Consider the following 12,190-nt stretch of genomic DNA (forward strand, 5'->3'; position numbering starts at 1 on the left):
TATTAAAGCTATAATTGTTTTTGTTTGTTTGTTTTAGTGTCTGAACTGAAGAAAAAACATTGTTTCAGGTTGATGCAAAAAAGGGGTGGGGGGTTATACAGGGTGTATCTCCCTAGTCCAGCATCCTTAGGACTTGATCCGCCTCTAACCAGAGAATTTGACAGATCAGGGCAAGTTAATTCTGGTCTCTTTGCTGCCACTGGCTGCAGGTTTCTACTCTGCTGGTAGCAGAGGGGCCAGCATTGACTAAGCAAGAACTGGGGCATGGTGCTCAGGGAAAAGGCAGGATGGCTCTGGAGCCCTACGGCTGGGGGCCAGGAACACAACCCCATGGGAGGACAACAAGCCTCTTCCTCTGAGCATCCCCCATTCCCACTCTTCCCCTCCTTTCTTCTCTCCCTCCCTGAGCTTGAGCACCACACATGGGCTATTTGCAGCATTGGAAGCAATGGGATTTTAGGGGAGGAGTTGTTGAATGCAGGGCCTGGCTTTTCTTTGTGAGTGCTCTGGCCTGGGAGCAGCCACAGAGATACTGGATCACAGATGATGCTGGATTATAGAACTCTGGGACATGTCCATTAAACCTGTATCAGTGAAAAGGGGAAACAAAAGTTTTGGGTTTGTGATGGGCTGGACTAGGCCCCAACATCCCCTGACAGGAGGGGTGGAGTAGAGGTCCTCCAGACACTATAGAGTGGCTGTGTCTGCAGCAGCCTATCAGGACCCAGCAGAGAGGTATAAAAGACGCTGCAGGGCTGGGGCTTGGCATTTCCTTTCAGGAGCTGGACCCATCCAGGTCTGTACCCTGTCTGGGTGATCAGCACTATGACTAGCTTCCACTGTGAGCTGAGCCTAGATCTGGGTAAGACTCAGAGGCCAAAGACCAGCCAGCCACAAGCAGAGACTTACTAGTACCGTGTACAGGGTTAATCAGGCCCTGGTTCCAGGACTTTTGAGGGAGACCGGACAACCAGACAAGGACACTGCACAGCGTCACTTGGCCGCAGTGGGGCGCTCACCAGCGGGTGGACCCATTACAGGGATATGTTCAACCTTTTTAAAAAATTAAGCACATTTTGAAATGAAAGATGGTTTCAAAATGAAAATTCAGCATGCTTGCTTTGAAGATGCTGAAATTGAGTGTTTTTTCAGCTGAAGCTCTTTGTGAATTCAGAATGAATTTGTGAATAGTTTGGGTCAAGTTTTGCATTTTCAGGGAATAAACTATTTGTCCCAAAAGTTCTACCCAGCTCTGGCGGTGACATACATTTAAGTCCCTCTCAGTCATCCTTCCAAGCACAGATCAGATCATTTTCATGGCCAAGATGAATGTTTCCTATACTATCCCACAGCATAAGCACTAAAAAAAGTTCAGTATGCCCAGCAAGTTATCATCTGAAGGTCAATGACATGAGCAAATTAAATACATGTTTGTAGAGCAGCAAATCGTACATCCAGTTACTTGTGCTGTAAAAGGTAATTGAATCTTATTCTAGGGATTCAAAAAGTTGTAAATTAAAAACCTTGATTTTTGCAGCTTCCAAAGCTTTTTTGCCATCCCATGCCCAGCTTCTCTTTGTAAAGTAGTTGACTGTGGCAAATTCAATCAGCGCAGAAAATACAAAGGCGTAACACACAGCTATAAACCAGTCCATTGCTGTCGCATAGGCCACTTTTGGCAAGGAGTTGCGGGCACTAATACTTAAAGTGGTCATGGTAAGAACTGTTGTTACTCCTTTAAAAAGAAAAAAAAAGTTAAGTGAGACTTGGAATGTTGTGTGACTTCAGCCCTGATGCCTAAGCATGGAAATAGTTCTTTATATAGCATTTTAACAGTCTATGGTGCTTTGGTTACCAAAAGATAAACAAAGTCCCTGCCCCGAGGACCTTATTTCTGACTTTTGGGGCACCCAGTTCATCTTTAATTTCTACATCTTTAAAGAATATTTTAAAATTTGTTTCGCTAAGGATTAGTGGTGTGAACCAAAATCTTACTTATTTAATTTTTTTAAATTAATTAATTCGCTTTCACAGACAGAACATTTATCGCAGCCCTCATTTATAAAAACATTACAAAAATCTGCTGTTCATGTACTGAAGAATTAATATAATCTTCAGACTTTCTATTACTTGGAGGGATATGTTTGTGTAAAGATCCATGCAAATCGTATAATCTTTTTTTTTTTTCTTCTGGCTCCCAGCCAATATAGAACATGGATTTGATAGAGCAACCAAACAGTTCAGACTATCACAAGTAGTAAAGAGAAACGTGGATGTCACTTTACTATAGAGGAACTAATAAACTAAACTAATTAGGAATAATTGTAGTCATAAAGCAGGATTTCAATATTTATTTTACCACATGGAGATAAAAAATACCCAACATAAAATTATTTTCGAGAATTCATTCCCAATAATTGTAAGTATCCCACTGCCACTGAAATTAATGATAAAACTGTTACTGAATTCATTCATGGATCCACCTTCCAGTTTATACTCAAAGGAATAAATTCGACTATCACTTATACCTTTTTAAATCCAGAAATTCCGCAGATCTTACTGGATTTAAATGTAACAGAGTGGAATTAAGACCTCAATCCTTTGACCTCAAGGTAGGTATTTTTTGTATTGTCCTGGGCCATATGTCACCATTGAATGTAAAGCAAAATGCCCAATTGATCTCAGGAAAGAGTTCTGTATAAATGTCAATAACAAGATTTGGCTCCCTGATAATCGTGGGGGAAACTGTCTATTGTACAAAACTGATTTTCCCCAGCTACTGTGTTTTTGTATTGCATCAGTCTTGGGTGTTTACTTTCTGTTTACAAGCAATCTTCTAGTGATAATTTGAGCTGTTTAGACATCTCAAAAGGATTTTACTTATTATATATTCTGTAATATGCATACAGTTTATAAATGAGTAATTATATTAATTTGTACTGATTATAATACCCCTATTATCATCAGTACAAATTAATTGCCACTAATTAACCTCTTTTATGATTCATCTAGATCAGCCCTGCACCTTGAATCACAGACACACTAAAACTTTTGAAGAGAAATCAGTGCTTTCATTTCTATGTCTAGAATATGTATTAACCCTCCACGCCCTCCCTTCCCCCTCCATGCTATCTACTAGGTTTGTTTGATCTAAATTATCTGCCTTTTTTCCTGATTGAAAAAATAAATACATACAGATTTGATTTCTTCTTCCCTCTTCTATCACTAACCCTCATTTAATTCTTGTGTAATTTTCATCAGAATTGAACTAAAGGACTTCTAAGCATGATAGGAAGAAAGCCCATGAGTTAAATTAGTTCAGAACTAGGGGGAAATAGAAATCACCAGGAACAGAAATAAATCATAGTAAATTATTATTTCTTTACACAAAGTCACCCCTTTGAGTAAGACAATATTTTTATAATGACCACAAAGAAGTGAAGTACTCACCAAAGACAGTTCTAGCAGGGACGGATTCTCTGTTTAGCCAAAAGGACACTTGTGATAAGATCACGGTCATAACACATGGAAGGTACGTCTGGATGACAAAATAACCAATCTTTCTTTTCAGGTGAAAATGTGCTGTCATAATAGTGTATTCACCTAGGAGGAGAAAAATGCAATGGTGGGGAAAAGTCAGACCATGCCTAAAATTGATGGATCCTGCTGTTTTCTGTGCATACGTTCCCAAAATCCACCACGTGCTGGGAGAAAACATGCCGCCATTTCCACTGCACCAAAAATGCCTGATCTTCCAGAGAGCCTAGTTCTGGCAATCATGGAAAAATCAGAATTTGAAACATACACCCTCCTGATGTTTGTACCTATGCCTCCAAAATGACACTGAATTATACACCATGAACTTCTCCTACTGCATTAAAATAGTTTTAGAACTTGGCATGTCTCAATGCACCATGGCTTCAGAGATTTGTATAGGTGACATGAGTTCTGTTAGCTCTGGCCAATATTTGATTTGTGGGCCCCAAATTTCACCATCAAAATAAACAGTACCTCCAACTGGTCCTAGGGCATCAAATAGTTCCACAACCAACACATCCCAGCAGAAAGTACAATGCTGCAAAACCCCAGATTTGGTATCAGGATCCAGCCTGACTGTGACAATTTTTGCTGCCAAACCCCCAGATATCTACAGGGATATCTAAGGGAACATATCCAGACATTCCTACTGTACTGAACATGTGTAAATTATAGCACGTTCCAGTGATGCAGAATTCCAAAACCTGGATGTAGAACATGGGCCCCACTGAAACACCAACCCACTATCAGAGAATACTTCCTACCATTCCTAGAGCACCACACAATCCAGCAGGCTCAAGCACCAGGTCATCAAGTTCAGTCCCCAGGACTAAGCACTATCTAGATTACCCCTGATAGATGCCTATCTATCCTGCTCTTAAGTATCTCCAGTTATGGAGATTCCACAACCTCCCTAGGCAATTTATTCCAGTATTTAACCACCCTGACAGTTAGGAAGTTTCTTTTAAGGTTCAAACTAAGTCTCCCTCACTGCAATTTAATTTGCTTGATTCTGCTTTGAGTAGGGCTGAATACCTCCTGAGGTCTCTTCCAATGCTAATCTTCTATGATTTATTGATGCTATGACTTACAAACACAGTCACAATAGGAGATATAGCACAGCTGCAAAAAGAATTGCAATTAATCCTCAAAAACAACACGAGATAAACCCTAGGTAAATGTAAAGACTTTTCAGACTAGATGCATATAATGTAGGAAAGTTGATTGTTCAATTAGAGATGTGAATGGTTAACCAGTAAGCATCACCCTGAACGAATGATGCTTATGGGTTCCTGTCAATGCTGTTCCCCACTCTGGCACTCTGAGTGCAGAAGGTGGGGACCTGCAAGATACCTTAAAAATAGCTTGCCTCTATAGGCTTCTGCTTAAAAGTTTCCTAAGATCACAGATTTCCTGACCTGGGGAGATAGGCTGCCACCACCAAGTGAAAAACCCCTTTCTTCTTGAATCCAGGAAGAAAGCACTTTTCTGGGGGGGGGAGGGTACCCCAACATCTTCTAATACAAAAGAGTTTGAATAAAAAGAGAAAACAAACTGTAATCTCTGATAGATGACCTCTCAGTTCCTGTTCGGGAACATTTTAACCTGTCCAGGCACTCATTAATGGATCTAAAAGTGTCTATACTATTACAAAGCAATTGCAAAAAATAGCTGCAAAGAGAAGCTGCAGAAGTTGCCTTCATCTGCAAATCTGACACCTTTAATCAAGGTCTGAATGGGCCGCTACATTCAACACCCAAATGACATCAAAAGTATTGAGAACTTCCAGCCTACACTATTAGCCTCATTTAGCATGGACACTGTAAGGCTATGTCTAGACTGTTGCTTTTTATCAGAAAAAGGTATGCAAATTACACTCCATAATTTACGTCTCTTTTTCAGATAGTTTTGTCGGAAGAGACTTTTCCAAAATTTCGCCCGCCTATAGTAGGCCAAATTTTGGGAAAACCTCCTCTTTCAGAAGGACCCTTCTTCCTCGTGGCATGAGGAAGACAGGGCTTCTGAAAGTGCGCGTCTGCTCAGTCACAAAAATGCCGGAAGAGGAGACGCGTTCCCTGAACATGGCAGAGTTTTTCTGGGATACCTCGTATCCTGGAAAAACTCAGTAATCTAGACATAGCATAATTGACAAGGTTTTATCCTTCTCTTTCCCACCCCAGCCCGTATTTTTCTGTTACTTATTTATAACTCTGGCCCCCTTTTTCCATTCATCTGAAGAAGCAGGTTGTGCCCACAAAAGCTCATGATACTATCTACATAGTGCAGGACCATTTGCAGTTTTTTTTCCAGTTACAGACTAACACGGCCACCTCTCTAAGGGTACGTCTAGACTACATGCCTCTGTCACCAGAGGCATGTAGATTAGGCTACCAGACATAGTAAAATGAAGCGGCGATTTAAATAATCGCCGCTTCATTTAAATTTACATGGCTGCCGCGCTGAGCCGACAAACAGCTGATCAGCTGTTTGTCGGCTCAGAGCGATAGTCTGGACGCGCGGGTGTCGACCTCAAAGGTATTTGTTGACCACCCAGGTAAGCCTTCTGGGATGAGGTTTACCTGGGTGGTCAACAAATACCATTGATGTCGACACCCGCGCGTCCAGACTATCGCGCTGAGCCGACAAACAGCTAATCAGCTGTTTGTCGGCTCAGCGCGGCAGCCATGTAAATTTAAAGGAAGAGGCGATTATTTAAATCGCCGCTTCATTTTACTATGTCTGGTAGCCTAATCTACATGCCTCTGATGACAGAGGCATGTAGTCTAGACATACCCTAAGACTCTCAATCTTAGGCATGCATACACAAACCTCCAATTACCTTCCAGGACACAAGAATCAAATCATCACCTTAAAAAAGATGGTTTTATTAAACAAAACAAAAAGATATACTTGATAAAGCATACTTGGATGCAAGATGTTTTAAAGCAATTGAGAAAAGAACAATTTAAAACACAGAGAAAATTCCATCCCCGGGATACAACTTAAAGTACAGTATATTGGTGGGGAGGGGGGAGACACAAAGCAAACAAGAGCCTGATTGCATCTCAACAGACATATCCCTATCTACATATAATCTGTGCTTCATGGTCCAGTCCATTTCCATGCCCAGCATTCTTTGTAGGCATGTTAGTTCTGCCTGGTTCAATTCATCTTGTTCCCCCAACTGGCTTAAAACTCACATAAAGAAGAACAGCAGGCAGGTATATCTTCCATTCAAATCTCAACACCTTCTCCCATTGGCTCTCCTGGTACCTACCCGTAGCTATACCCTTAGCTATCTGAGTTTAATCTTTTAGTCATTTAATGTTGGGATGTTCAGAAAAAGCCAGCACTCCTCCTGTCCATTACAGTTCTGGTTAAACAGTGGGGTCTGGAGCAGCTCCTTACCCACCATAGACTGGGGCTGCTCCAGCCCCACAGGGTCCACTGCAGACACGGGCACTTCAGCCAGGTTGGAACAACCCCTCTCTGCAGTGGGCCTGGGCATGCTGGAGTCAGGGGCTGCTCCAGCCGGATGACAGCAGCCCCCTCCTGTCCTCCTTTAATTGGTTAACTGGTTAAACATTACATTTAACTAGTTAATCAATTAAATGGGATTTTACTTCCCTACATTCTCCTAAAGGAGGCAAATGCTGTAAATACACAAATACTGGTGATTTCATTTATCAAATGAGAGAGCTAACGTGACTCCTCCAATCATTATACCATTTGGGATATTTTGCTTTCAAAGTTTACATTTTGAGATTACTAGTGCTCCTGAAAATGACCCATAAAAGACGGCAGAGCTATTAGAGAACATAAATGGTGTGGTCCTTTTTATGGGCAACACATCAGTGGAGGAACATAACAGAATCTTCAGTGAAGTCCTGAGCTAAACCAGCAAGTACTGACTCAAGTCATATAAAAGAAAGTATGTTTTCCAAAGTGATTTTTTGGAAACCATCTTGGGTGATAGCTACAAGGCTTTCCTGCAATGACAGAACCACTGAAGGAACAATTAAGGGCCAATACTCCCTGGCTACGTCTACACTGGCCCCTTATTTGAAAGGGGCATGCTAATTTTCAACTTCAGAATAGGGAAATCCGCGAGGGATTTAAATATCCCCCGCGGGATTTAAATAAAGATGTCCGCCGCTTTTTTTCCGGCTTGGGGAAAAGCCGGAAAAAAGCGTCTAGACTGGCGCGATCCTCCGGAATAAAGCCCTTTTCCTACTTGAAAGTAGGAATAAGAGATCCTCCGGAAAAGGGCTTTATTCCGGAGGATCACGCCAGTCTAGACGTTTTTTTCCTGCTTTTCCCCAAGCCGGAAAAAAAGCGGCGGACATCTTTATTTAAATCCCGCGGGGGATATTTAAATCCCCCGTGGATTTCCCTATTCTGACTTACCTGCTTTGCATGGCTTTTCCGGAATTTGGGGCCAGTGTAGACGTAGCCCAATAGAAATTGTCGATATCTTTAGTTTGTTCCAAAGACTAAACCATTTACTGAGCAAACTGTACAAAGTGCAGGTACAGAACTAGGAGAAAATATTCACTTATACCAGGGGTCGGTAGCCTTTTAGCGTATAGTCCATCAGGATAATCCAATGATGGACTGCAACTCATTTTGCAAACATTGATCATCCACAGGCACAGCACCCACAGCTCCTAGTGACCGCAGTTTGGCATTCGCGGCCAATGGGAGCTCAGGGAAGTGGTAGCTAGCCCATCCTTGCAGCCTGCTCTGCTTCCTGCAGCATATTACCCTGACAGACTGAGAGACAAAGATTGCTGACTGCTGACCTATACCAAACCAGCCAGAGACAGTGTTTGCGCACAGAAGCCACTCTAGTCACCAAGCCTTACCCCTTCTGGCCATATAGTTAAAAAACAGTATGAGTAACAGACAGATGTACCTTAAGAAAAGTATATTTGAAAAAAAGTGTTAGAAATTGTTAAAATGCAGAACAGAAAAAGAGGGTGACAAGATGGAAATTTAAACTGTGTTATAATGGAAAAACAAAAAAGTAGTCATGTAGCACTTTAAAGAATAACAAAATAGTTTATTAGGCAATGAACTTTCATGGGGCAGACCCACTTTTTCAGATCATATTCTGAATATGATCTGAAGAAGTGGGTCTGCCCCATGAAAGCGCTTCACCTAATAAACTATTTTGTTAGTCTTTAAAGTGCTACATGACTGCTTTTTTGTTTTTCCATGATTAGACTAAAACGGCTATCTCGCTGTGTTATAATGTTTTGTCACCAGGTGGCGCTGTTTGAAGATTACAGTAGCACATCTTCACTAATGTTGCAGCAAGGTTTTTTGGTTTTTGTTTAAACAAGTAAAGTTGTTGTTGCTAGTGTCTATTTTGCCTCTCTGTGACAATCTTGACATAGATCATGTGGGATCCTTCTCGTTTTGGCACATTAGACTCCAAATTCTCCTAGCTACACAAAGAACACGTCCAGCATCTCTGCTTGTATTAATACATTCCAGATCTCTTTGCATCCATCCCTGTGTCATTCCTGGAACCTGCTGATTTTTGGACTCAAGCCCCCAAAATGCACTGCCAAAACAGATAGCCATATCTCCTTTGCTCATATGCCAGACAAATCTAGCACCTGGAGAAAAGCAGTGGGGAAACTGTCACACTTCTTCCCTGAGGCTGTGTCTACACTGGCACCCTTTTCCGTAAAAGGGATGCTAATGAGACACTTCGGAATTGAAAATTCTGTGGGGGATTTAAATATCCCCCGCGGCACTTGCATGAACATGGCTGCCGCTTTTTTCCGGCTCGGGGTTTTCCCTGATCTGCACTGGCTGTTTATGTGTCTCCAGATAAATTTAAGGTCTTAACCTATAACTCCCTAAAAAGCTGAGGGCCAATCTACCTGAAAAAGTGTCTCAATCCAGGGGAAGACTTGTTTCTGGAGTCTCAGTTTCTTGGAAAAAAGAATCCAAGAAGTACACTGAGGAGAGGGACTCGCAGAAGGTCTGGTATAAAAACAAGTAGCACATTCCTAGAATGGGACAATTTCATATATACCCACTGATTTATGATAATCTCACACCAAGTATGCAGGATTTTTTGATGCTCTACATCTGGCTACATGTGCTCTCCATTTAGCAGGATTAGTTTGTGGACAGGGCCACAGATGGGCTGGATCCAGCAAGTGTTTGTGTACCAGCTACATGGTCTTTGTGTTGCTACTACACTGAGATGTATTGTAACCTGGATTTACTTGGTCAACTAAGGCTATGTCTAGACAGCAGGCTTCTTTGAGAAGAGATTTTTTCAAAACAACTTATTCCGAAAGTGTGTCAACAAAGCAAAAGCACATCGAAAAAGCAATCTGCTTTTTCAAAAGATAGCATCCATACAGAATGGAGACTATGAAAAAAGTGGCCTTTTTTCTGAAAAAATCTTCCCTTGCGTCTAGACTGCTGCTGCGTTCTTGGGAAAGTAAATTGAAAGAACGCAGTAGTTTTTTTGACCGCGGAAAAACTCATTTTATGAGGAAAAATGCTTTTTTCCAAACATGCTCTTTTGAAAAAAGGCACTATGTAATGCAAACTGTGCTTTTTCAAAAGAGAGCATCCAGACTGCCTGGGTGCTCTCTTTTGAAAAAGTGGCTTGCTTTTTCGAAAGTACTGGTTGTAGTCTAGACTCTCCTTTTTGAAAGTGTATTTTTTTAAGTATCTTTCAAAAAAGCTTCTTTCGAAAGAGGCTTGCTGTCTAGATGTAGCGTAGCTCGCATTTAAGCTGTGATTGCTCTGGACAGAGTGGCCACCGGGGCACCTGTGTTTTTTTTCTCTTTTCCTCTTTCCTCTTCTTTCAAAAGATCTCCCTCTTTCCTGTCCCCATACACCTTTTCCCAAAAGATCTATTTCTCATAGAAAGAGGTTTACCAGTGTTGGAAAACCCTCTCTGTTCTTTTGATTTATTTTTCAAAAAAAACTCTGCAGAGTAGACATACCCAAAGAGTGGTCAAATAGTGTTGCCTACTTTGACAGTATGATTTGAGGAAGGGGCAAAGAACACAACAAAACCCAGTAGGAAGCAGCAGGCAGATAATAGTTTTTGTAGTGCTATGCAGAAAGTATGCATAGTGGATGCTTCTTTTTAAAAAAAATTGCAAACTGCAAAACCCAAGTTACTTGCTTTCATTTGTAAGGCCAGTCATGGCTGATTCACATCCTATCATTTTTTTACATAGTATTGAGCCATTGGTCCCACCATGGTCACTCCACAGATTCCAGCTCTGTCCACTGTTCATTTTTCCAGTAAGTACCTCTCCACTTTCTCCCACGCTGCCTGATAATGTGTGTGTTATCCCTTCGTTCCCCCTTGTGGCCCAATGTGGCACTGCAAGTATGCCTCAACTTTTCCCCAAATTTAGGCAGCATTAATTTCACTTTACCATCTTGAGGAGATCGGGGTGGGAGCTGGGGGGAGGGGAAGTAGCTGCTGGTTCCAGCCTGGAATTTGCATTTGCATCCATGAAATTTGCATTTTTCTCTCAGCCACCATGCCTGCAAAAATCTCAGCTGGGGTGGGTAGGTGACCACGACTTTTGTGCTGCCTGGTGTTGTCTCGTTGTTACTTTGTGCCCATCCCAGACATTTATTTTGTTCACCTGCTCCTGCCTCTTGTATTATGCAAAAATGACATTCTGGCCACACTGAAGTCAATGGCAAAACTCGACTGAATGCCGCAGCACCAGGATTTCTCTCTTAGATTTAAGCTCTTTGGAACAAGACCTCATTTTGGTTATATATCTATGCAGAGTCTGTCACTGTAGGATGCCATTCTCAACATCAGTAATCCTAAGACACTGTTAATAATACAGAAGAAATGGAGCTGCTGCATTTCTTCTGCACTTACTTGGTAATATTTTTGGTCCCAGATTGAAAACTGAGCTGGATCCAGGTGTTAGGCTGTGTGATTTTGTGCTGCTGCTGAGTCAAGTTGCAGGTCTACATCGGTAGGCCCCAAACTTTTTAGTTAAGCAACCAAACAACTGCATATTGTCTTTTTTTGGGGGGGGGGGTGACCCATTCAGAATCTAAATTGGGGTGGTGGGGCAAAATCATAGACCAAAGTCCTCCTCTGCCACCTTCTCTTCATCTTGTCAAGGGGACACTGACCATCCACAGCAGCATCCTCTATCCTGGCACCACAGCTCTAATCTCAGAGTGGTGCAGAGGGAATGCCCCAAAGTGTGGGGGGCTGTTATGTGAAGAGTTAGCCCTGCACTCAGCCCACAGTGAAGACTCCTTTCAATGCAGGGATGGGCTCCCTGCTCTTGGAGGCTCCCTGCTCTTGGAGGTTCCACCTGGCAAAGGAGGTCACAGCACCAGTCCATCATGATGACAAGGAGCAGCTTGGAGAAATATCAGTGGCGTTGTGACCTGCCCATTCAGTTGCAGTGTCACTCAGATTTGGCCTACGCAACCCCTTGCAGCATCACTCAGAAATGACCTGTTTCTCTGACATGACAAGAATAGTCAGGTCAAATTTGATAGCAGTTAAAAATGGTGCAAAAGCAGGAGGGTGCTGAGCTAAAGCCCGTGGGACAGAAGCCATTTGTGCAGTGTAAATGCTGAGCAGGCTAACTATCCAACTTCCCTGTCCCTGGGTCTCTCCTCC

General features: G+C 42.2%; 1 protein-coding gene across 1 annotated transcript in view; it reads right to left on the reverse strand.

The window, feature by feature from the left end:
* GABRA5 (gamma-aminobutyric acid type A receptor subunit alpha5) overlaps nt 1-12,190 on the reverse strand; it is a 93,256-nt gene that overhangs the window by 2,605 nt on the left and 78,461 nt on the right. Inside the window, exons 7-8 of the mRNA XM_075916457.2 lie at nt 3,451-3,603; nt 1,524-1,735 (exon numbers count right to left, since the gene is read on the reverse strand). Coding sequence (XP_075772572.1) covers nt 1,524-1,735; nt 3,451-3,603 — 365 coding nt within the window. The remainder of the gene's footprint in view (nt 1-1,523; nt 1,736-3,450; nt 3,604-12,190) is intronic.

The sequence above is a fragment of the Pelodiscus sinensis genome, chromosome 1, assembly GCF_052426305.1.
Source record: "Pelodiscus sinensis isolate ZL-2025 chromosome 1, ASM5242630v1, whole genome shotgun sequence".
In the NCBI taxonomy this organism is placed as follows: domain Eukaryota; kingdom Metazoa; phylum Chordata; order Testudines; family Trionychidae; genus Pelodiscus; species Pelodiscus sinensis.